The sequence below is a fragment of the Episyrphus balteatus genome, chromosome 1 (assembly GCF_945859705.1).
Source record: "Episyrphus balteatus chromosome 1, idEpiBalt1.1, whole genome shotgun sequence".
Lineage (NCBI taxonomy): Eukaryota > Metazoa > Arthropoda > Insecta > Diptera > Syrphidae > Episyrphus > Episyrphus balteatus.
Genome location: NC_079134.1, coordinates 132,847,064 through 132,874,149, shown reverse-complemented (window position 1 = coordinate 132,874,149; position 27,086 = coordinate 132,847,064). Strand labels below are relative to the sequence as shown.

Below are 27,086 nucleotides of genomic sequence, written 5' to 3'. Positions count from 1 at the left end.
TAAGAGCAAGTTCGTGCGATATTTTTATTTGTATAATAAAAAAAATTATTTCAATGTAAACATAATTTAGTTGCAATAGTATTTTTTTATACAATTTTTTTTTAAGTTGCTGCAAATATTTTTTGGAATGGAAACATTTTTTATTTGCAAAAAATATTTTTTTTTAAATCTGATGGAGAAGAAATGCATCTAAAAAAAATGTTTTTTACAACCTTGCTTCACATCTATGATGTGTTCAAGGGTAAAATTGTAATAAACTTTATATTTCGATTTCAGTGATTGAAAGGTTAAGTTTTTTTTTTAATTTTGAAAAAAAAAAGCCAAAAAATAAAATCCAAGTCGGTGGCCAAAAAATTAAGTTCACAAGTAGGTACAAACTTTTAACTAGGTCATGGTTATGCAATAAACATTTTTGTCAGAGGTTAGAAGATATATTAGTAAACCAATACAAGTTTAATTCTAAGAAATCGATTACACAAAAAAAAAAAAAACACTTCTTAAAAGGGATTGCAGTTTTATATGCATTTGCATATGCTTCATACATTTAGAAAACTGGGTTCATAAATTGAATTGTTTGTTTAAATCTGTTGATGGCTCATTTCGGAGGCAACATAATATTGCGAAGTGCGATAAATGTTGACAGTGGATCCTTATACCAGATTAAGAACTTTGAATCAAATTTTTATGTTTTTTGTATGTAATAAAAAATATGAAAATCTTAAAAAAAAAAATATGCTATCTACCTCATTTTTATACTCCAATTGTAATATAGAGTGAATGTCATTGCGTTTTTAAATATTTATTGTAAATCGTTGTTTCTTTTAATTAAATTATACAATTTTGTTCTTCCTTAAAATTAACTTAAATATTTTATATATAATACGCATAATAATTTACATTAAATCCATTTGTTCTTTTTCGATATTGACGAGCGGAGCCGACGGCCCCACATTAGGTTGTATCATACAATGGTGCCCTGCAGATGTTGTGGCGATGGTGCCGTTGATTGTGATTGCTCCTGTTGATATTGTAAGGAAGAACTATTACCCAAATCTGCTGTATTCATGCACAATGATGATCCGCCAAATGATGAACCACCCAATGTTGATGGATTAATGCCACCAATGCATGGTACACCCAACACAGGGGTTGGCTCCTCTGGGGGTGTTACCTGCAATGATATTTGATTCTTTTCGATATCAGATGAATATTATGAAATTTCGATTGGTGGCAAATGAAATAATGACTGAATGACATTGTGATAGGGATGGAATTTAAAGCTTACCTCTAGTCCAATGCTGCCATTTAGAGCAATTTTGATTGGATTCGAGTGATTCGTTGCTTGCATCAGTGTGGTAAAGTGACTGATACCGATTTCTTCCAACGATGATTTCCTACGACCACTTACTCCAACGTTTGGCAGTCCTTGACGCAGTGAACTCGATCGACGCAGTAGAATATCATTTTCAATCTGAAACATGGAATGGATTTGGATTTTAGTAAAAACCGATTTTTTCTTACCAACACACAAACGAAAACAAAACATCCAAACATTTTTTATGTATGTGAGTGCATGGTGATCAAAAGGAATACTTTTCCAGTTAAGCAATAATTTTTCTTTTGGATATTATTCAAATTGATTAGTGATATTGAATTAAAAAAAAAAAAAAAAACAGTGAGACGACATTGAAAAAAAATATAAGAAGAAAAAAAAAAAAAAAAGAAGAAAGAAAATTATTGCCAACCCGTAAGGAATTGCTGCGTCCACGGGCTGAACCCACCACTGTCGGACTGTCGGGTAGAGAAAGAGAATTGGATTTAATTGCGTGAATTGGTGGTGTGCAGCGTGCTGATGCATACCCAGCCAGAGTCTGGACACTTTGCATTTGCATGGGATTCATGCTCATGCCGGAGCCGCGTCTTGATCCAGTACCACCGACACCGGGTCCACAGGCCGCACCGATATTAATATTCGAACAGAACGATATGTTTGACTTGCGGCGTGAATTGTGACGTTCGAAGGTTTTCTGCGCCGAAAATGGTGATGGTCGAACTAAATAGCTGAAATTATATTAAAAATAAATTCATTTTTAGATATAAAAGATAATTTTTCTATATACCACTTTATTGAGCTAAGTTATTTTTTTTAGCTGAAAGTTTAATAAAAAAAAGAAAGAAAAGGGAAAAGGAGTAAAACTGTTGAGCAGGTTTTATATAAGAAGTAGGTAAATTAATTCATTTTTTTTTTTTAATAAGAATACAATTTTGTATAAAAGCTGCATAACATTTTTTAGTTTTTAAAATTAAAATTATTCGTAAAATTTTCATTACAATGTGTTATTATTGCATAAACAAAAGAGCTGAGGAGCAAACAGAGTGAGAGATGGGTTTCGTATCGCGGTGTGTGTAAGCAAATTTGAATTGAAAGCTTCGAATAGATTTACTTGGGGTATTGGTTGTTTTTTTTTTTTTATCTATGACAATCTTAGATTTGCTTAAATTGGTTCTCAAAGGTTGTTTAGTTAAGCTTGATTAAATATTTAATTCGCCTTTAAGCAACGTTGCTTAAATTTGTATTTATAATCGAATTCCCACAGATGATTAACTAAACGATAGTAGTGTAAAAAAATGAGAGGAAATTAACTAATCTAGTACAAAATACTACTACATTTTTGACATTTTGTAATTTTGTATTTATAAACAAATATAAATTTATGAAACTGCAAATTAAAACACTGATTAGGTCGTTGACGATGATTTTGCTTACGTCGTCGGGTTCCTCAATAAAATGCGCAGATCAAAGCCAAAAGAGGGAGTTGATTTTTACTAACCATTTTAATTCTTTTTTATAAATATTCTTCAATTCTTTAGTTTCAATTTAAAATTTAAGCTCCTTTTAGGGAATAATTTAATTTCAAAACAAAATGTAGTCTTCACATCAAAACCCTAGATAAATTGTGCTCTTAATTATGAAAGTGGACTATGTCACTCCTAAAAATGGCCTAAAATCTAGCCTTAAAATAATTATTATTTAAAGGGTAAAGTTTATTTGAAAGCGAAATTGCAGAAAATAAACTTCTTTATTGCTCCTCTAGTGATTTCATAAAAGAAACATAATTAAATCGTTATAAGAAAATTATTATGAAAGTTTTTCTTTAAACAATGCAAAAAGTGACTTAGTCCACTTTCATAATCATGAGCACAATTAATAAGATGATACTGAGCTAACGATTTTAGTAATTCATATGTGGTCAAATCATTCTCAAAATGGCTTCAATCAAGCTCTAAACGTGGTGAATGGCGTTTAAGTTAAGCAATCGTTAAGCAACGTTGCTTAAATGTGTAAATTCTTTATAAATACAAATTTTGTACTAAAGAGCTATTTAGGGGTGGTTTAAAGTTAAACAACCTTTAAGATTCTTTTATAAATATGGCTGTATGTGTATGATCTAACGTCATAATTGAAAAATGTTGGGAAAATATGCATTTCTCGGCGTAATAACATTTTTACTTTTTACTTGACTTTGACTTTACTTAAATTACATATAAATCCTATAAGGTACTATACTATAAATGTTTTTTTATTCTAATTTGGTTTTTAATTCTATGAATATAATGTTCATAAGCTTATAAAAATTAAATACAAAACTTCTTTAGCTAAGATCATTTTGATTTAAAAAAAATAATTTCCAGTTAGAGTTCACTATTGGATACAATTGAAGTAGAATCACATAGCTTTGTTCTTTCTGCAAGAAATATCAAGTTAGTGGTTAGCTGACTACAAAAATCAGGGTTTTCTGGAGTATTAGGCCCATTTCACACATAGCTGGCGACCGTCTAACTGGCCCGGGTAGCCAGTTTTTCTTCATACGTTTTCAATTTATTCGTGTGAATGCGGTCATAAGAACGTGTACCTATAGCAACTGGCTAGGCTATCCGGGCCGTTTAACCGGTCGCCGGCTATGTGTGAAATGGGCCTTAGACTCCACACAATTTGAGCTGTCGAGAAGGATATTGAAGATGTAAACGAGGATTGGGTATCATTTTTGATTTGTAAATTTGAAGGTAATTAAATTTGAAATGATACGTAATGTAAATATATGTGAGTGACTAAGCTTTGGGTTGTAGTCTTTGTAGTCAAAGGATAGCTTTCTGAATTTCATACAGGGTGTCCCAAAAGTTAACGTCGAAACGAAAACGGTAGATAGAGTAGGTGGTGACAGTTATCAGAAAAATAATAAAAAAAATCGCAGCCATATATTTTGGGAGTTATGGGGCATTTGAAAAAAAGTCGAAAAAATGGTCACCCTGTGACGGTTTTTCATGTGCCGTGACTACAAATCTTAATTTTTCTCATTTTTTTCTTTTGTTACGGAACCTTGAATAACCCTGCTATCAAATGCATTCAAAAATTTTAACTCAGCTGCATCAGTTTTAAAGAAAATATTACTTTTTTACCCAACTTAGTACTTAAAAATTTTACATGACTCTTATTCAATGAGCCGTAGTGTAAAAAAAATGCACTACGATGTTTCGGCAAGTTGCCTTAAAAGTTGGTGTGTTCAATTCTCTTTTCAAAATGGTATAACATTGTTGGGAATATTTCATAATGACCGAAATAAAATTTATTTTCTTAAGAAATCCGACTTTTTTTTAGGTAATTTTTCCATATTATTTAAGTTTTTGTATTCTGAAAGGTTCTGAAAGGGTACAAAACTTGAATAATATGGAAAATTTACCTAATAAAAAAGTCGGATTTCTTAAGAAAAAAAAAAATTATCTCGGTTATTTATGAAATATTCCAAACAATGTTATACCATTTTGAAAAGAGAATTGAACACACCAACTTTTAAGGCAACTTGCCGAAACATCGTAGTGCATTTTTTTTACACTACGGCTCATTGAATTAGAGTCATGTAAAATTTTTAAGTACTAAGTTGGGTAAAAAAGTAATATTTTCTTTATCGTTTTAAACGATTTTGGATTTTTTTTTTAAATGCAAACACTTTTAGGGCTCAGATAAATTTGGGATATTGTTTTTTATTTTTTCCTTTGAAGAAAGAATCTTATGTTTTTCTATACAAAAAAAATTTAAACAAAGTTAGTATGTAATTTTGTAGCAATAGCAAAATTGATTTTTGAAAAAAATATTTCAATTTTTTTTATGCTTGAATACATTTTTTTTTTTTAAATCCCGTTGAAATTGGGAGAAAATCAGATTAAAAAATCAGTTGTACCGTTAATACCTACTAAATTATCTTTTGACCGATATGCTTTAGAACAACAATTTTTTTTTTATTTTATTTATGGAATATTATTAAAAATGATTTACCATTTTGAAATGAGAATTTTAAGGTAATTTGACAATTTTTTTTTTTTTACTCTGCAGTCCATTGAATTAGGGTCATGTCAAAATTTGAGTACTTTGTCCAATAAAAAAGAGATTTTTTTTCATAATTGATGCGATTGTCAGCAGAGTTATTCGAGGTTCTATAACAAATAAAAATTGAGAAAAATAAGATTCATAATAACGGCACTTTTCTTATATATAACTGTCACCATCTACACCAACACCTGTTATCGTTTCGATTTTGACCTTTGAGACTCGTTGTATAGCATCATATGAAGGTGAAATTAAAAATAATAAATAAAAAAGTCATTTGGTCTAAAAAAAAGTTTTCAATAAGAAAATAACCAACAGAATAGTGATTTTTTTCAATATATTCAATATAATTGCATCATATACATTTCTGTGTATAGTATTAAAATCTTAAATACAGATTTTAATTCATAAATTGAACTGAAAATTTTTTAAGTCTCCACTAATCCATGAAATAAGTTGGGAGCTTATTTTAACTTATTTTTTTTTTCAAAAAGAAATTTTTAGAATCTTAAAGTATTCAAAATAGCAAAACAGAATTTTTACTGATGGGTTTTACTGTAATTGAGCCCTAAAGGCTGTTCCAGGAAACAAAAATTTTTGTATGGAAATCGAATTTGTTTTTTATTATAGTTTCAGACAATCCTGGGGATAATGTAACTCAAATTAATTTGAAACCTCCTTTTATAAGCCCTGCAGAATTCATATAAAACCGGAAATTAAAATTGCAAGACTTTTAAATTTGATATCAGGACGCATATAACCTTATAAATGCATATTGATTTTTTCAGTATATCTCCATTCGCAAAACTTACTGTATGGGCTCTCGATCAAAGAACATTGCCAACAAATGTGTTTATCTAAGGAAAACTGGTAGGTATATTTATAAGTTTTAAATACAAAATTAATTCAAATTTGTTGGTTTTAACGTCTCGTAGCATCGATCGTTGGTCAAACTTTCAATCACTCGCAGTATCTAATAACTTTCCAATTTGATGAAAATAAGAAAAAAAAAAAATATTTCAAAAAGTGCTAAAATCTAGTTTTCTTTTTTAAAATTGTGCGTTAAAATTGTTTGATAAATGCGTTTTACGACATTTTCTGTTAAAATTATTTAAATGCAGTAAAAATAAATGTTAAAAAAAAAACTCGACAATCTAGTTAAAATTACTTTATGATAAGGTTGTAATTTGTGCTGTTTTTTTTTTTTTTTTTTAATCTAAAATTCTAAATTACTCCAGACTAAGAAAATTGAAAAAAAAAAATTCATCATTTGCTTTAAATTTGTACTGTATAATATACAAATGAGCAGAAGATGAGAGTATTATTGCTCAAGCAAGGAAGTATATGAAATAAGGTAAAAAAATGGCAATCGTTTGTTAAAAGTGATACGGTGTGTGACTAGAAGCTTCACAATTTCCGTGTAAGTTAGATGAAAGTTTATCTAAAAAGTACCTACCTACTATTTTTGTTCAGGACCAACTTTTATTGATTTATTATTTATTATTTTTATTTTGGTATAAAACAGCTCTTGAGGTTTTTGAGTGTTGTAGGAAAATGTATTTGTAAGAAGTAAGAACGTCGTAGAAAAACATTCTTATGTATTCTTGTTGAAAGGGGTATAGTTGATAGTAAGCCTAGCACATTATTTTAATTGATTTAATAATTTGCAAAGAAAATTTAGAATTTTTTTTTTTTTTTTTATTTTTTAAAACTTACATGATGTCTCCTTCTTCTAATTTAAGATCACAGCTTGGGTTAATAATCACATACGATAGATGATTTCGCTTCTCACTAACATCATCATAGTCGATGGTCGGCAGATTTAATGATTCCATTCGACTTCGAACCAAATTCGCTATTTCGGCTCGTTCGATTTGTTGAGCATGATTGTCCCGGGCCTCATCGGCTAGATTAATTGAGTACTGGAAAAACATGGAAGACTGGTTTACGATTAGATTGTTTAGAATGATTGCTACAGTGGTGTAGGGTGAATATTTATTTGGTTGAAGGTTGAACGAGGGGGGGATGGTTTTTAGTGGGACAGAAAACAAACACAAACAAATAAAAAGAAACAAACGACGACATCTATATGTGTGGGGAAAGAGCGCAGGGTAGAAGCTTTAATAATATAAAGGAAGACAGGAGGGATAGGTGGACATAAAATATACTCAAGGAAAAAGGAAAGCCAGGCAACAAAAGAAAGCAAGGATTTAGTAATTTAGTTTTTTTCAAGCAATAATTGTTCCTTCTAAGGAAATTCGTTTTATTTTCGAGCAATTTTTCAAAATTTGTTTTCAATTTACTTTAAACCTGTGCGATATCAGGCATAAACTATCTTTGTGGTTTTACATTTTCAAAAAAAAACACGCATTCTTTTGCTATTTTGGTGCCAAAAGTGTATTATTTTTCATATATTTCAACTACAAATTCTATGTATTCATTCAAAAATGCAGATATATTACCTGATTTACCTTGGAACTTTTGGCAGCATTCGCTTTACCTACCTTTGAGTAAGCAATCTGGAGGTCACTACTGTATTTGACATATGACTGAGTTGGGGGAGATTGTAGAAGTTTAAAAAGAAAAAAAAAAAATTGCAATAGAAGAAAGGGAATTATTTTTATTCTTTTTTTTTTTTTAAAGATTCGAAGAATTCAATTTTGTGTGCATTTATTTTTTTTTTTTTTAGTGAAAGATTTGCCAATTTTTTTTTGTAGTTGTGTATAAGACATTTTCATTTTTGCAAGAAGATTTGAGTGAACATTTTTTTACGACTACGTTGTGTGTGTTGATATGATTTATTAGAGTATTTTAATATCTTTTAAAGACCTATTACTAAGAATTTGATATTAGTGCAACATTGAAATTACTAAAGCTGTTTTTTTTTTTTTTCTTTTATATTAATATACATATAAATCTATATAGTTGTTGGCAAACAACAAAAGTCTACGTAAAATTGTCACTTCGAGAGGAAATCTGCGAAATATTGTAGTTTCGAAAGTTTAATCTATTAAAAGATAATGCTCGCACGACATTTTAATCTTAAATATTCATACACAAATTATCACATTAGTTTGTAAAGAATATCGAAAAGCCTGGATGTAGTTAAATGTACATTGACAACCAAAAATAGAAATTTTTTCTTCAAAGTGATGGTATTTATTTTCTCATAGATTAGAAAGTCTTGTTCGACCATTTTTTTTATGTATTTTTTGTTCGATATTTTTTTTATGTATTTTTTTTATGTATGAGTTATGTATTTGATAGTCTATTGAATAGACCCTTTTGAATGGAACAAATTCGTTCAAGAGTTTTTATAGATAATTAAAAGTGCTATAATTTATTCTTGAAGAAAATTCCAAACAAATCAAAAGTTCTTCAGATATTTGAAAAATGTCATATTGTCCTAACCTTGCGAGAAGAACCCGGACTTTGAACGACTATAAAATTGATAGATAATTTCATTGTGAATAAGTTTGTCCTTGGACATTTTTGGTTTAAATGAGTAAAAATGGAGCTATGAAATAAAAACGGCAACGACCTTTTTTCCAAGATGGCGGCTGTTCCCGATGTCCTATCATCCCAAAAAATTCTTTTTTACTATAAGGACATACACCCAAACACGTTCCATGAAAAAAATTTGTCCCGCGGAAAATGCAATTTGATTTACTAATTTGCCTAGGCTATTTTGTTTAAAACTCATTTGAGTATATTTTTCGTTTTTCAAGAGAAACTTTTCTTTGATCGTTGATTGTACAAGAATTGTTTTTTCAGGCCATTGAAAACAGTATAAGAATTGTTATGAAATGTTCTTCTATGCAATAGACCAAAGCTAATAACTCTCCGTCTTTTCATTCGATCCGTATTTTATAAAAATGCACATTCACAAAATTGCACACAAGGACATAAGGATGCAAATAAATTTTTTTGTTTGTCATAATTAGTTTATATTAAATCATTTCCTCGAAGACTGTTCGCTTTAAAAGTCTAAAAGTTACCAATTAATACGATTTTATCGAGTTTTAAAAACTTGCTTTTAACTAAAAAAGTCAAAAATATAGAAAAAGTGCTAATTTTTGAAAAGGTACATTTAAGTCGTTTCTGGACAAAAAAATTGCATGATATCAAAGGATTTTACCTCTACTTTATTTTATTAGTACAAAATTTGGACGTACCGGCTAAATACACAAAATGCCCCTTGATTTAGTAAAAAAAAAAAAAATCGTCAATTTTTTAACTTTTTTTTCTTTGATTTTTGGTGAGAATTTTAGTCAAAAATAGTTTTTAAAATTTTTTAACCATCTTAACTTGACAGAAAATTTAATTTTATATGAAAAGTGGCTTTAAACCATTTCAAAGTTAGGCTTGGTTTTCGATTTAAATAAAAAAACTGAAAACCGACCAGTGTTGCCGTTTTCTCAGAAATGCACCAATGGATTTAGTAGCACTTTTGGCTGGAGTATTCTTTTATGCCAAGGAATCATAATCAGCAATAAAAACTCTTGAACGAATTTGTTCTATTTTTGCTCTGGAGCTCCGGTCTATTAAATAGACTTCAATTTCACTAAGGTCTGCAGGAATTCATACTACTATCACATTTACAAAAGTAGCAATCACCTTATGGAATGCAACATTTTGGTCTATCATAGACACAATAAAATAGCCCTACCTTCGTTTATAAATATGATTTGTCCACAATAAAACCTTAAGATAAAAAAATAATGTACACTTAATTGTAGAGAGAAATCTTATTTAATTTTGTCACTGTGGCGTATGCGCACTATTTGTATTCATTTAATAACTTAAAACTAAAGAATTATTTATTTTACATTAATCAATTTTGTTTCTTTATACCTACTTCAGATGTAGGTGCAATGTACAATGTATAAAAATAATCATACTATGTCAAGTTATTCAGTCATAACACATTGCATTAGGAGATAATCTGAAAAAGGAGCAACGAATGCATCAGTTCACTTTCGACTTTTTCTCTAGTGTTTTTTACGGATTAAAAAACAGTCGAACTTGAGATTAAAATCAGACATGACATTACGATGATGGAGAATGCCAAAAAAGTGGGTCCCGCAATCCTGTCTGTCTGTTTGTACATATATGCTTTAAGCTACAACTTAAACTACACCGAAAAAAAAATTTGATAATAAAAGCTATCAAATTAACATTTTTCAGTGACAAAAGTCGTCCAACAATTAAAATATCAATTTTGATATTTTATCATATCATTTCGACATTTTTTAATTTCAGGTGGGACAGTGAAAATTTCACTTTGACAATTAAAATATCAATGTTGACTAGATTTTACGTTTTAGTTTATTATAATGAAACCTATTTCTTTACTTTTCATTTTTATTATTTTTATTATTTTGAGAATTTTCTTTCTTTTTTCAAAACATTACTGAAAGGGAATATTCTTTACAAAATAATGGTGATATTATTTTTTCTATTATTGGTGATATAATTGTTTTGTTATTTTCTCCCAAACTATGTGAAGTAAAATCTTAGTGCCGATCAAATTTTCTCAGTAAATCATACATTTTACTTCGAAAAAACACAGAGCGCCTTTAAATTAGTGCACATTAAGAATTTTGTATTTAATATTTTTCAATAATTTGGAATGAGAAATTGATATGAAAAAATGATAATAAAATATCAAAAAATATTTCCAAAATGTGACATTTAAATATCATCCTGATAATAAAAATGTTGTTTTAACATTTTAAATTAAAACACATTTTATAGAGCATTTTTGGCTGATATTTAAAAAATGTTAAATTGATATTGGTTTTTTTTTTCGGTGTAGTAAAGCGATTTTCTTCAAACTTGTTAGTTAACAGTTTTGGATGATTCCTTAGAGGAAAAAATTGTAAATTTTTTAGGTACCTTCCATATACTTAACTGAAATAGAAAAGTAATTTTTTTTTTTCAAAAAAGGCTCTAACGATTTTGAATTCAATTCTTTGTCTTATATATCAAAAAACCCCAAACTTTTGAAATAAAAAAAAAAAAAAAATATTTTTTGTTAAGCCTTTGGCTGCCATGGCTCTAATTTTTGGGTGACACCTTATGTGAAATATTAGAGTACTTAAAAGCTGGCAGTCAAAGGGTAACGGTACCTACCATCGAATCGAATGTTTTTTTTTTTTTGTTTCTGAATATCTCGTACACGACTCACCCGATTTCAACGAACATTTTTATACAAAAGCGTTTAAGTAACCGTTGTATTTAAATTTCCGAAAATTTAAAAAAACACATTTTTGGATATAAAACAAATTTTCAATTTTTTTTTTTTTTTTTTGAAAAAACAATTTTTGGAAAAGGGATTGGTGAAATGTTTCAAAATTTCTTTTTAGTTGTGTTTTAATTTATTATTTCTAGGTACTACATTTTTGTTTTAATTTTAGAAAATTTTTATATATAAAAAAACGGCTCTAAGAATTTGCAATTATTAAAACCCTGCAAATTTAGTAAACAAGTGTTGGTGACAGGAGCGTATGCATAACAATTTTTAAACTCTTTAGTTTCTTAAAAAATTCGGTATCCTTCCATTTTGTTTCGACCCTAAAAGAATAATTCCAAGAAACCTTCAGGGGAGATATTTGATAAAATTGATTAATGTGTTCATGCTCTGTGAGTGCTGACGTCGCATTCATTGTCATATGTGATTGTTATAAAAACTTCCGAGTTTCCTTACAAATTCGTAACATGACATCAATAACATTTTCTATCGTATAATAAAAATACTTATCTACAACGTAATTAATTAATTTACTAAATGCTTACAATAACGGCTTATCTTTAATTAAAAGTTTGAATTTCAATGATGTGTGGGAAAAACCTTAATGTAAATACATTAGGTTACTCTATTTGGTTTAGTAGAGCAATTTTATAAATTCAAGGTATTTTCATTTGCCTTAGTTACATACTAGACCATTTTTGTTGCCCTAATAACTGCCTAACACAGTATAATAGTTTTTTTTTTTTTTAATAGATCAACTTATTTTGACAGATAGAACTTCTTTTTAAATATTTTTATTTTTCTAATAATTTACCTTAAATGGTGACGTGCGTCGTCATAATTATAAAACCTTTTAAAAACATCAAAACCAGTCAATCGTGTGAAAATGTAAATGTTTGTTTTTATTTCTTTTCAACACAAAATCAAGATATTATGAAGCTCCATTCCAATTTCAAGTTTTGTTTATTTTTTTTTTTTAATAAAATATTCATTCGGGAATTACCCTTTCAGTCTAGACTTGTTTGCAATAAAACATAGGTAAAATTTGTTTGGATTTTTGATGACTAATTGTCTTATGTTTTTTGTTAGGATAAATATCTATACTTTATTTGACCGATTGGATTGTAGAACCTGGACATTTGAATAAAAAATAAGTTTAGTTTGGTGTAGGAAATTTACTTTTTTAATTAGTATTATTTTCTTTAGTTTAAAATGGATTCTTATAACCAAGATAATTATTCTTTAAACATTTAAATAACTTTCAGGAAATACGTAATAATAAGACATTTTTCTTGCAAATTTATTTTTATTGAAATATAATTTTAAAGAAAACTAACGCCTAATGTAAAGAATGCTTTTATTTACCTAAAATGTGCAAAGGTAAATTAAATATTTGCTTTCTTAGTCTCCTTCTCTTCTAAGACAAGAAAAAAACAAATCAAAATGTTTTTTTTTTCTAATTAAAAATAAATATTGACTATAAATATTAGCATTTTAACGGCAAAGAGAGTGAATAATATTGATTCTACTCGTGAATTTATGGCGCATTAGTTTAAGTATGTTTTTGTTGACGTAGTTAAAATTTTGTATTTTTAGCCCCAAGCATTGAATGATTAAAGTTGTTTTGACGTCAGTTTAAAATATTTCATAGTCAAAACAAATGCATATAAAAATAGAATTTAATATTTTATTCCAGCTTATTAAAATTTTTTAACCCAATATACCAGAATTTTGTTTTTTTTTGTTTTTGATTTTTTCAAGTTGTATACGTTTTGGGAAACAAAATCAAGTTTATTATTTTAAGACATAATATTACTAACCTGATTATTTCTATAATTAAAAAAAATTGAAAACAACAAATAAGTACGTACAGGAATGCTAGTTAGCTAATAAAAGCAGCCAATTTGTGGAACGAAGTTTAAATAACAAAAAGTACCTCCATTTTTTTTTTTTTTTTTTTGAAAAATCGAAATTTTCCATTTTGTGATAAAATGATCCTGACAAAATTTTTACTGGGATATATTCAGAAAAACAATTGAGACAAAATCATTCCCAAAATTTTGGGGAGACGAACAGAATCCCGAAATCCAGAAAACACAACAACCCGAAAACCCTAAATCCCGAAAACCCAGAATCCCGAAAAACCAAAATAACGAAAACCCAAAATCCAGAAAGGGCCAAAATCCCGAAAATAAAACAAAAAAACTAAACAACTCTTCAAAATTGTGTTTCACTGAAATTTTAACTGAAACATAAAATAAAAACCAATTAAATAACAATTTAAACATACAATTGGGTACCTATTATAAGTTAAATATTAAGGGCCATTTGCTGAATCGAAACTTAAATAATTTATGTTGAACATAAACTCTTATTCTCTACTTTTTCCTCTGCGTAAACTGTCAAATCAGAATTTATGTAGAACTTAAATGCTTAAGTTTCGATTCAGCAAACGGGTCTAAAACACATAATTCTATTGATTTTAATTCAACGATTTTTCTAACTTAACTCAATCAAAGCAAAAAAAAAATGCCGAAAGCACAGTAAGAACTTGAAATCATGTAAAAAAGAGATATTAACGGAATCATACACTAATAAATTGTTTTTTACGTGTTAACACCTTCATTTCACACTTAGGATTGTTTTCGAAATCGAAACCTTGAAAAATTTAATAAAATGAAAAATTTGCGAATTTGGGGTATTCTGGGTTTTCGAGATTTTGCGTTTTTGGGATTTTCCATTTAACACCAAATAAGAATCTGAAAAAAATATCCTAATATACAGGGTGTCCCTAAAGTAATGGGTCAAACGAAATATACTGATAGGCCAACTTAAGGGCTCTCAGAATTTGTAACTTGTTTATCCTCAATTCTTACGATTTTCGATTAAATGCATTTCTTGTGAAATTTCGAACACCCTAGTTAGGTACTGTTATACGGACAAATTTTTTTTTTTTTTTTTTAATTCATAAGTTTTTGAAAATGTCGATTTCGTTTTAATTTAAGACTGTTTAATTTTGTAAAAGTTTCGTTATAATTGGATTAAAAAGTCAGATTTAAAAAAAAGTTTCAAGAAAGATTTTGGAAAAATAAGTTCCATAAAAAAAAAAAAAAAAAATGATCATTTTTCCGATTTTCGGGTTGAAGTGATAACCACTTAAATTTGTATATAAACAATAGAAATGGTCCATTAATGTCAGAGAAGTGTGTCGAAGGAAGACGTTTTACTTTGAGACTTCCACTTGCCAGACGCATTTAAACACTTTTTTAATTCGTTTTTCAAATTAATCCTTAATAACTTTTTCCCTAAGGCTGAAACAAAAACGTCTTATACTTACATTCCTTCAATCAGGAGAATTGTTCTGATATTTATGTATACCATTTTGTTGGTTATAGATTCAGTTTGGTTTACTTCAGTTGCAGAAAATTTTATTGCAATTGTGTACATACCTAACCAACTTAAAGTTTGTGAAACGAACTCTTAAATTTTAAACGAAAAAATATGTCCTCAGTCAACAAATTTTCAATGCAAGTTCAAAGACTATTCCACAAAACATCGGTTACAGAGCTATATCAGCTATATCATAAGTGCAATCGATGGACGTTCTGAATTTTAAAACATTTCTATATAAGAGAGTGCATCTTGTGTTTATGTGAAAATTTGTATTTTGTTTGCTAGAGACACTCTTTTTAAAACCAACCACCAAATTTCTTTTACGAGAATAAACATCACGTCATTCGTTTTAATTTACAAGCTTGTAACCAAAATTTCATGGTTTCCAAACCTTGGGTTGGTTTTTTGAAAGAACATAAAATATATATATTTCCTTTTTAAAAATTTAACCACGGATCCTTGTGGAATGCAACACAACCCATATAGTCAACAACTCACAGTGACACAGTGTTGTTAGAAAATTGGTGAGTTTTTTTTCAATCTCGGTTCTGATTTTGCGAGATTGTTAGCAAAAAGCAAACCACTGCTTTCTAAATATTTTCTGCTTCACGAATACTAAATAAGGAGCTTAATGAGCAGTACGATGCTTTGGTGTCTGTGTCTTATTTTGAAATGAAATGGAGGGTTCATTTTACTTCTCGATTTCTCTCAGGGGTGTTTGGGGTGAAATGGTGATGGTGACTGGTTGCTTCCCGCTGTAATTAACTTGTCACTCTTGGATTTACTTTACGGAATTTCATGAATTTAAGTGTTACTTTGCTATAACGAGGCTGTTATGTGTATTCTCTCCTATAAATACGTCGTCTACGAAGCATGTCCTTTAGACAAAACAAATAAACACGATGTCTGTCTGTTTCTCTGTGTATATCTACGCGCACCAAGCTAATGAAGTTTGAGAAGATTTTGTTACACAGTACGAGGGTGATGCTTAACAAGTTAAATTAATGAGCAGAATATCAAGAGAGAAATTGCAGGTAAATTGAGTCATTTAATTTTGTAAAGGATTTTTTGTGTGAAAACATAATGAACATGGTAGGTAGTAGGTATTTCCTTAAACTGCATAGTCGTGTCTATAAAAAAAAAAAAACAATAAATTATGAAAGTCTGCTTTTGATAATTGACTCAAAAATTTATCACAGAAAATGCAAAAGCATTTATAGTAAAACAACAATCGTTTTACTAAATATGTACCTCTGCATTTTCTGTGACAAGTTTACATAATAATAATAAGTAATGAATATTGTATCAAAATCATTATGATAAATAAAATAAAAGACCATGAATTCGGTGTTCTTGAGAACATTAAAAAGGAAAAAAAAAAATTAAAAACAAGTTTTAAAAATGAATAAAAGTCCCAAGATATTCTATAAGGATGGATTTTATAAACAACATTAAAAATCTTTAAGGCAGTTTAACTGCTCTTTTATACAAAAAAAAAAATGAGAAAAATGAAAACAAAAATTAAAATTCGCTTTTAAAATACCGTAATCACTTCACATTGTTAAGATCTCTTTTTTGATCTCTTCTATAAAAATTAATTTTTAGAAAAAAAGATTTTGAAAATTTTTAGAGTCACTTTTTTAGTTATAAAATTGTATTAATAATCCAGTCAAATGAGGGTTTCACCTCGGAATGAATGCCAATAAAAATTTTTTTTGCTCAAAGCGCGAAAGGTGATTTTCAAAATTAGCAATAACAGACAATGGTATTATATACACATATGATACATGTCTTTGAGGTATTTGTTAATGCTGATGCCAAAAAATCTAAAATCCAGACAATCTCTGACGTCTCTGAAAAAAGTTATACCAGTTTTTCATCTGTCAACCCATATTATTATAAAAGTTGCAAACTTACTACAGAAAAACCCTTAAAAGTTATGGTAGAGGGACCAAAATTGGTATGAAGATTTTCATATCCATTATCATTAAGAATAAAAACAATGCAATGAAAAAAACATTCATAACTATGAAAAATTGGTATTTTTTGAGAAAAGGGGAAATTTTGGGATATGCACTAAAAAACATTCTGGTACAATCTTGGAATTAGTGCTAATAGGCTAATTTTTTTGTTTTTATCTTTGTTTGGATATTCTATAACTTATGTCAAAAATCTAAAAAAAAATCTCATGTCCGCAAGTAATAATTTTCCTGGTTTGAATATAAGGTGCAGATTTTAAAAAATTGAAAAACAACACTTCAAATATTTGTGTCAGATCAACTTGAATAAGATGCAATACTTTTCAGGGATGGTCAGGTTGACTTATTGTGAGTTTTGTTGGAATAAGTGTTAAAAAATACCTTTAAATCATATCGCTTATGTTGGTGTACATATAAAAATTTAAAATTTTCTTATTAATTTTTTTAAGTCTGCACCTAACTAAGTTTAACCTCCAAAATTAGGACTTGCGGACATTAGATTTTTCTAGACTTTTGAGGTATGTTATAGAATGCCAAAACGAAGATATTGAGCAAAAAAAATTTCTATTATCATTCATTCCGAGATTTACCCCTTTTCTCACATTATTTTACTGTATTATTATACAATTTTAACATTTTTACAAAAAAAAAAAAAAAAAAAAAAACAAAACAAAATACACTAGTCCAAAAATTTAAGGCAAAAAAAATTTCCAATTGTGATTTTTTCATATCATTGAAAAACGATCGTTTAATGATAAAAGCATGTAAAAGGTACATTTTTTTAGATTAACGATTTTATTACGATTTTTTTTATCAAATGGCGTAATCGCATAATCGTTAAAAATATCACTTTTGGTATCTATGGAAAAATATTTCTCGTCAATATTACTGTCATTTACGGAAAAATCGATCTTAAAAATCGTTTTTTTTTTATTTTTGAGGTATCTAATATAAAAAAATGATTTGAGTAAAAGTTGTACACATTTTTACTATCTACAACTTTTGTACATAACTTTTTTCGATAGGATGTCTACTTTTGGTAGAAATCGTAAACAAAACACGATTTTTGACACCCACCCCACTTTTTGGCCCACAGACCTCCTTTCCCCGAAATGGTAACGGAGTTACGAATAACAGAGTTACGCGCGACAGAGTAACGGCCGTCAAAGTTACGCGAAACCGAAGTTACGAAAAACTAGAGTTACGAATTCTAAAGTTATGTTAAGCTATGACATGTGATTTTTGGGTTGGCAACAATTGCAACAACAGTTTACCACATCAAAATAACGTCTGTAAAAAAAAGGGTGGTTTGGTTATTATTTTAATATAAATAATAACAAAGTGGGTATTACAAAATACGCTATGATTAAGTATATTAATTAATAGCAAAAAAAAAATACGTATTTGTAATATTAGTTGGACAAATAAGAAGTTAAATTCAATTATGTCCCCCAAACTTACATTTGTATCCTCATGTTTTTTTTTCTATTTCAACGTTTTTGCGATCTTCTCACAAAAACAAAACCATATATGTATATCTATACCTATCCAATCAAAATTTTACAAGATTAAATAACACCCATTTTCGCTTTACTCATTTAGTTCTGACCAATGAGAAAAATGTTAATCTCTTGTTTGTATTTCCATAATTCCATGTCGTTCCTCGCAATTGTTGCCAACCCAAAAATCACATGTCATAGCTTAACATAACTTTAGAATTCGTAACTCTAGTTTTTCGTAACTTCGGTTTCGCGTAACTTTGACGCTCGTAACTCTGTCGCCCGTAACTCCGGTATTCGTTGCTTCGTCGGTTTCCCCCTTTCCCCATATTTGTTTGTTGGTAATTTATTTTTCCCCTTTCATATACATACCATTTATTATAAATTTTCCCACCCCCCTTATGCTGCTAATATTTTTTTTTTTTTTTTTCAAAAATTATTGGCGCTGGTCTTTGGTGTAGAGAATAGTTTAAAAAGGTATTTTTTTTTATAAAAAAAAAGTTTTTAGCTAAAGTTTGAATAACTTTAAATGTATAAATTTAATGCTATAAATAGAAAAATATTTTTAGAATATTCTAATTGAAGATATTTGAGATCGTGTTTCTTAAAATCTATATTAAGGCTCTATATTAAAATTCTTAATACTCGCAATTATTAATACTTAAATTTTAGAACCGTAATAGGTATTAGGTTGTCTACAGTAAAAATTAATTGGGACTATAGCATTTTATGAACTCAAAGTACAGTCATTTTAACTGAAATTTTAAATCTATTTTTTTTTTTTTAATTTAAATTTGACTTTACATGAATAATCAACAAATAAAAAATTACTAAATAAATTACCAGTACTTTCAACACTACAGAATGTAGGATTTAAATATTTTGATGAAAATACCTAAAAATTCGGGGTTTAATACACGACATACCAATTTCGAATTTATGGTTTAAAAAAAATCAACAACATCAACAGTACAACACCAATATAAGTATATAGAAGAAAACATTGAGAGAGTTAAGAAAAATAAATTAAATGGATTTAACAAATCTGGCCCATATTCCCATTGTCGTCTCATATCCAACCATCATAACTTTATTTGCCTCAGTGAAGTCGATTTTTGTCAACGACAACAGAAATAAGAGCTTATTATGATAAGTAACCATAGAGACTTTTTTTTCGTCCAACGATATTTCACATTAAAAAAAAATATATTTATATTTTTATGCTATTTACATGGGAATATACAATTTGCTATAACGACAGCTCACACAAAGTGTTTGGTGCTGAAAAGTTGATTTAAAAAAAAAAAAAGAAAACGAAAAAGAAAAACGTTTCCCTAGGTGTTTTTTTTTTCTTACGAAAAAAAAGGAAAAAATCAAAATTTAAGATTACGCAATAAAGAAAAGTAAAAAAAAGAATAACAAAAAAAAAAGTATTGGTGGTGGTACACAATTTAGATTCTAAAAAAATATCAAAATATTTTTGCTTTATTTTTTTTTTGCTTTTTTTTTCAAAAATATTATTATCTTTGATGGTGTATTGGTGGTGAAATAGGGACTATTTGGTGTGTACTTACAGATGATCCCTTACGGTCAGAACAACCACCCATGCAAGTGGTTGGCTTATTATGATGAGCCGGAGGACGATATGTCACGCCTCTTAGGGCTTCACTGCTGTCCTTTGTTGACTCCGGCGTTCGAGATCCCTCATCGTACTGTGCATATATTTTTGTTTTTTTATTTAATTTTATTTTTATACAAAATAATAATAATAATATTTTATTATTTAAAAAAAAAATATTTAGCAAGTTCAAATTTTGTATCCAGACAACGACTAGGGGAATAATAATAAGTTCAAATTGTCCTGACACAAAAAAAAAAAAAAAATGTTTTCTTACATGCAAATTTAACATTATAATCATCTCATTATTGTTGTTTACGAATCTATAGATGTATTTTTTTTATTTATGTAATATTTGTGTGACACAATCCATCTCAGACACAAAAAAAAAAGTCATTCTCAAGACAGTCGTACGAGTAAGAAAAAAAAAAAAATAAATAATAAAAATCAAGGATATCATGTATCAGAGGCAAATTTCGTATGCAAGACATGTGTGGGTATTTATATCTTTTAAATATACAGAAGAAGAAAAGGAACATAATAAAAGATAAAATGGTGTGAATAAAGATGTAAGACAAATTATATTAGTCTAAGAGCCGGCAGCATATTTTGGCAGTTTTGATATAACCGAAATTCGAGTGTGCACATATCTAGATATGCACCACAGTATATCAACGGAACAAGTCTGGCAGTGATCTTTTTCAGCTTTCCCTTGCCAGACGCATCCAAAGTGCAGCAAAAAATCAATTTTTGGCGTTTTGGTATAACCGAATAAATGATACACCAAAAAATCATAAAAAATCCCCTGATTTCGAATCTGTGGGTACCGCAAGTTTCTTTTTCAGCTTTCCCCCCGCCAGACCGCTTTAAAGCATTTTTAAGTGCATTTTTCTAATAAAAAACCTAATTACTTATTTTCTGTTAGGTATAACCGTATGATGGTAACAAATTAATATTCTATGTCTATTCCAGGTCAAGAAAATATAATTTTTAGCCAGCTATTTTTCAGCCTTCCCTCTGCCAGACGCATCCAAAGTGCAGTAAAAAATTAACTTTTGGCGTTTTGCTAGGTATTACCCCAATAAATGATACACCAAAAAATCATAAAAAATCCCCTGATTTCAAAAATGTGGGTACCGCAAGTTTCTTTTTCAGCTTTCCCCCCCGCCAGACCGCTTTAAAGCATTTTTAAGTGCATTTTTCTAATAAAAACCCTGATTACTTATTTTCTGTTAGGTATAACCGTATGATGGTAACAAATTAATATTAGATGTTTATTCCAGGTCTAGAAAATATAATTTTAAGCCAGCTATTTTTCAGCCTTCCCTCTGCCAGACGCATCCAAAGTGCAGTCAAAAATCAACTTTTGGCATTTTACTAGGTATTACCCCAATTAATGATGCACCAAAAAATAATAAAAAATCCCCTGATTTCAAAAATGTGGGTACCAGAAGTTTTTTTTTAGCTTTCGCCCCGCCAGACCGCTTTGAAGCATTTTGAAATGCATTTTTCTAATAAAAAACCTAATAGCTTATTTTCTGTTGGGTATAACCGTATGATGGTAACAAATTAAAATTCTATGTCTATTCCTGGTTTAGAAAATATAAGTTTAAGCCAGATATTTTTCAGCCTTCCCTCTGCCAGACGCCCTTAAAAGTTTCCCAAACAGGTTTTTCCATAGAAAAAACACCTAGTTTCTGTTTTTACTTGCTCTATAGGGCAAGTATTGGTTTCGTGTCGAAAAAAAAATTTGAGGTTTTAATCAAAACCAACATTACGATAATGGAGAATTCCTAAAAAGTGGGTCTCGCAATTCCGTCCGTGCGTCTGTGCGTCTGTACGTCCATCTGTACACATTTCCACAGCCTAAACGGGTGGACGGATTTTCTTCAAATTTGGTACAGATGATTTTTATGGAATTCTGAAAGTTGGTTTTTTTTTGTTTTTTTATATTTCGCTTAAAAAGTGTACCTCCCATACAAATTTTTCAATTCAAACCAAATAACTCAAAAACGGCTCTAACGATTTTGATTAAACTTTGCAGACGTAATATTTGAAGCAATTGCAATAAAACTGCATCGTTAGTTTTTCTCAAAAAAGTCAAAAAAGTATACCTCCCATACAAATTTTTCAAAATGTTGCCCTAAATGTCGGCTCTTCCCCAACATCAACAAAATTTCTTTAAATTTATATAGAGGCAGATCTTAAAATATACAAGTTAACTAACATAAAAGTGTTTTAAACTGCAACAGCAAGTACGTGCGACCCCAGTCGTGCATTTTATTTTAGAGTAACCATATGATGGCCAAATATTAACTTTCTCTGCCTTTTCCTGTTTTAGAAAATGTAAGTTTAAGCCATTGTTGTTTTAGCCTACCCTCTGCAAGACGCCCTAAAAGGTATCTCAATAGTACGGAAAAGTTAGATTTTGCTATATGGGGCATGGGGGTCTGGGAAAAAATCCGAAATGCATTTTGTCTTCAGGGATTAAAAGAGCATAAACCCAGGGATCGAAAGAGTCTAAAACCACATTTTGTACAACCGCACCAAGAATCATTTTGTTTGTCCCTATACAAAAAATTGCAATTTTTTGAAGTTTTTTGCCTACAGATCGAAAACAATCTGTCAAATCGAAAAACCAATATTGTAACAAATGAAGGTAATTAAAAGATTTACAACGAACAAATTTTTTAAAAAACGCTCAAGTAAAAGAGATATGACAAAAATAAGAAAATCACTTTTTGACGTGTTTAAAAAAAAAAAAACACAAAGGGATAATCGAAAAATGTTATTTAACATATATTGTAGAAAATTAAATTATTTCAAGTTTGTCATACATTGTTTTTTTTTTGTAGGTTCAAAAATACGCGAGTTAACTAAAATTTGTATTAAAAAAAAATGGCGGCCAAATGACTCTGAGTGCGATTGAACAAAATTTGGTTTACGACTCGTGTCTTTATGCCTTTCGAGCCCTGAAGTCAAAATGCATTTCGGATTTTTTCCCAGACCCCCATGCCCCATATAGCAAAATCTAACTTTCCCGTACTATTGAGATACCTTTTAGGGCGTCTGGCAGAGGGTAGGCTGAAACAAAACTGGCTTAAACTTACATTTTCTAAAATAGGAAAAGGCAGAGAAAGTTAATATTTGGCCATCATATGGTTACTCTAAACAAAAAAATATTATTTCAATTTTATAAGAAAAAAACAGAAACTAGGTGTTTTTTCTATGGAAAAACCTGTTTGGGAAACTTTTAAGGGCGTCTGGCAGAGGGAAGGCTGAAAAATATCTGGCTTAAACTTATATTTTCTAAACCAGGAATAGACATAGAATTTTAATTTGTTACCATCATACGGTTATACCCAACAGAAAATAAGCTATTAGGTTTTTTATTAGAAAAATGCATTTCAAAATGCTTCAAAGCGGTCTGGCGGGGCGAAAGCTAAAAAAAAACTTCTGGTACCCACATTTTTGAAATCAGGGGATTTTTTATTATTTTTTGGTGCATCATTAATTGGGGTAATACCTAGTAAAATGCCAAAAGTTGATTTTTGACTGCACTTTGGATGCGTCTGGCAGAGGGAAGGCTGAAAAATAGCTGGCTTAAAATTATATTTTCTAGACCTGGAATAAACATCTAATATTAATTTGTTACCATCATACGGTTATACCTAACAGAAAATAAGTAATCAGGGTTTTTATTAGAAAAATGCACTTAAAAATGCTTTAAAGCGGTCTGGCGGGGGGGAAAGCTGAAAAAGAAACTTGCGGTACCCACAGATTCGAAATCAGGGGATTTTTTATGATTTTTTGGTGTATCATTTATTCGGTTATACCAAAACGCCAAAAATTGATTTTTTGCTGCACTTTGGATGCGTCTGGCAAGGGAAAGCTGAAAAAGATCACTGCCAGACTTGTTCCGTTGATATACTGTGGTGCATATCTAGATATGTGCACACTCGAATTTCGGTTATATCAAAACTGCCAAAATATGCTGTCGGCTCTCGGTCTATATTAGATGTATGAGCTTGGGGCAGAAGTTGTTTTTTGTTTGGTGTCATGTCATAGGTTTATAATAATGCTTATGTTTTGTAGGTAGTGTAGGGACATAATATGACAAGCAGGAAAGAGCATTCCAATTTGGCTGTCCTCTTTGTTGTGTTGTTTTTTTTTTGTGTGGATCTTGTATGAATTTGGATTTATGTACCTATAACGTTTTAATAATGATGATTGAAGAAATTAAAAAAAAATAAATAACAGAATGATTACATTTTAAGCGATTTTCCATTATATTTGAGCTTTTTTTTGACCATCTTAGCCAGATGATGTTGTTTTCTTGCAAGTTTCTAAAAATATGGAGAAATAAGTCGTCTCCAATAATATATCTAAAAAATATGTCTTTTAACGCCAATTGATTTATTAGTGGAGTAACTAAAGCTCAAAAATTGGCAATATTAGGGAACCCGGCCGAACAGCTTAGATTTTGATGATCTTTTTTTTCAAACGTCGGTAATTAAAAATACTTTAAAGTCTATAGATTAAAAATTGCCGGTGTTGCCGTTTTGATTTTTTAAATTTAATTGAAGATTTTTTTGAACAAAAACAATTTTTTTTCAAAAATTTTTTTTAAATTTCATAAATTAATTGATGCCAAAAGATTGTCTAGGAAATTCAAGGAAAAAAAATATATGCGAGTGAGGGACAATCTTCCATAGTTCAAGCGATAGATGCAATTTTCTTATTAATTGACTTCAAACACAAAAAAAAATATTTGAACACAACGGCAACACCTACAATATTCAAATATTCATTTTTTAAAAGCTAGAAGCTTAGTCATATATGTAAAATTAAAATTAAGTTAATTGAATGAACGGCTTTTGAAAGAATGGTAATTGAACTCAGATTTTTGAAAAAAAAAAATTATTGAAAAAATTTTAACATGTCGTTTTTTTAAACTTGGTCGTAATATAAAATGCATTTATTTTCAAATTTTTTTGGCCGCATTTATTATGATTTCAAATTTTTTTAATAAAAGTTTTGAAAAAAAATGTAACTTATTTTTTTTTTAAAGTTCAACATCTAAACATAAAATTATTTTTTATTCATTTAATAACCCTTACTGTTGAAAGTTAAATAGCAAAAATTTAAAGTTCCTATTTACCACAGTCTTTGAGAAAATTAATTATTTCAATGCAAAAATTGAAATTGAAGTAATTTTTCATTTTTTTTTTTCAAAAGTGTGATATATTTTACCTTTTTTGCTTCGAAATTCAACTGATAATATTTATGGCCAAAAATTTTTTTAAATAAATTCATATTTTATTAGAAAAAGTTTGGAAAAAAGTCATTTTAAATTTTTCTAATAAAATTTTTTTTTAATTCTGAGTTTGAGGACCATTTTTTCAAAAAGTCTTGATTAAATTTAGTGGATTTAAATTTAAGAGATAAGAATGAGCTTCTGGCTTTTTAAAAATGTATTTTAAAATATTGTAGGTGTTGCCGTTGTTTTCAAAATATTTTTTTTTTGTGTTTGATGTCAGAATGTTAGAAAATTATATTTATCGCTTAAACGATGGAAGATTGTCCCTTACTGCCTTTTATATATTTTAATTAAATTACCTAGAGAATCTTTTGCTATCATTTGTTTAATGAAATTTAAGCAAAAAAAATGGTTTTGTTAAAAAAAAATTAATTTTAATTTTAAAAATCAATACGGCAACACCGGCAATTTTTAATCTATAGACTTTAAAGTATTTTTAATTACCTACGTTTGAAAAAAAAAATCGTCAAAATCAGAGCTGTTCGGCCGGGTTCCCTAATAATTTGCTTTAGTTACTCTACTATATTGGTTTATTGAATTTGCGAATTTAAGAAATGCTTAGAAAAATTTGTTCGTCCTTGAAAACGAACACAAAATTTTGAATTTTTTCCTGTGAAAAAATTGTTAGTTTAAAACCGTGCTTTGTTAGCCCAATGTTAGCCCAGGATATCCCAATTTTTATTTTCGCTATCTTACTCTTAGTTTAAAAATTATAGAAACATTATTTTTTTTCACCTTAAAAAAATAGTACGTATACACCACAGTGACTTTTTTTAATTTATAATTTTGAAAAATTCAACCTACTGGTGTAGCCATTGCGCCTCAAATGTTATTTATTTGACTTTGAATTCTTACTTGATTGAATATTCCTGTTAAGAAGCTTTAGTTGGTTTGTTTTATTTCACCTTAGAAACCACAAAATACAATAATATTTTTTCAAGTGTAAAAATCTTTGATTTTTTTGGTTTGTCATATGAGCACCTAGAAAAGCTACATGCTTAGTATTATCTATCCAAACTTTTTTTCAAGAGTAACAACAAATATAAAATGGTTTGTGGGATGAATTCTTTTAAATCTTTCTCAAGAAACTATGATAATTCCAACAAATTACATCACTTTTTTTCGTTAGCCCACACTTAGCTCAAAAATTATGACAGAACAACTTTTTTCAAATTACCAACCTCTTAAAAGTCAAAATTTGTTTTTTTTTTTCAGTGTAAAAATTGTCATTTTTACACTTTTTCTCAATTACCCATGATAATTCCAACAAACTAAATTACTTTTTTGAAATAATTTTTGAACTAAGGGTGGTCTAACGAAAAAAAAATCTTGGGATATCTTGGGGTAACCTTGGGCAATCCAACTAGGCAGGTTTGAACAAAAAAAAAAAAAATTAGCATTGGGGGGTGCTAACTTCACATAGCCGGAAAACAGCGTTTTTCTTAAAAAAAAAAACTTTTAAATTTTTTCACTTTAATGCCGACTGATTGAGAGCTTCGAATTCGTGGTCTAATAACGTAGATTTTTCATTTTACTATTTTTCTCCAAGATTTTTTTTTTTGTTATTTCAACACTTTTTTCCTTTAAAAAGTATTTCTCAAGATGTTCGGCCAAGATTTTCTACAAGCAAATCTCAAACTT

At 29.0% G+C, this 27,086-nt stretch overlaps 1 protein-coding gene across 28 annotated transcripts in view; it reads right to left on the bottom strand.

Annotated features, from left to right (window-relative positions):
- Positions 1-783: 783 nt before the first annotated feature.
- LOC129919640 (potassium channel subfamily T member 2) overlaps positions 784-27,086 on the bottom strand; it is a 485,782-nt gene continuing 459,479 nt past the window's right edge. For 9 of the 28 annotated variants that reach the window (XM_056000636.1, XM_056000729.1, XM_056000597.1 and 6 more), the window contains 6 exons: positions 20,082-20,219; positions 7,846-7,932; positions 7,100-7,305; positions 1,746-2,061; positions 1,286-1,471; positions 784-1,189 (listed from right to left, as the gene is read on the bottom strand). In XM_056000636.1, coding sequence (XP_055856611.1) covers positions 962-1,189; positions 1,286-1,471; positions 1,746-2,061; positions 7,100-7,305; positions 7,846-7,932; positions 20,082-20,219 — 1,161 coding nt within the window. In that variant the 3' untranslated portion in view covers positions 784-961. Of the gene's footprint in view, positions 1,190-1,285; positions 1,472-1,745; positions 2,062-6,839; positions 7,018-7,099; positions 7,324-7,845; positions 7,933-20,081; positions 20,220-27,086 lie in introns of those variants that run through there. The other 19 variants (XM_056000712.1, XM_056000740.1, XM_056000804.1 and 16 more) reach the window with 12 other exon arrangements.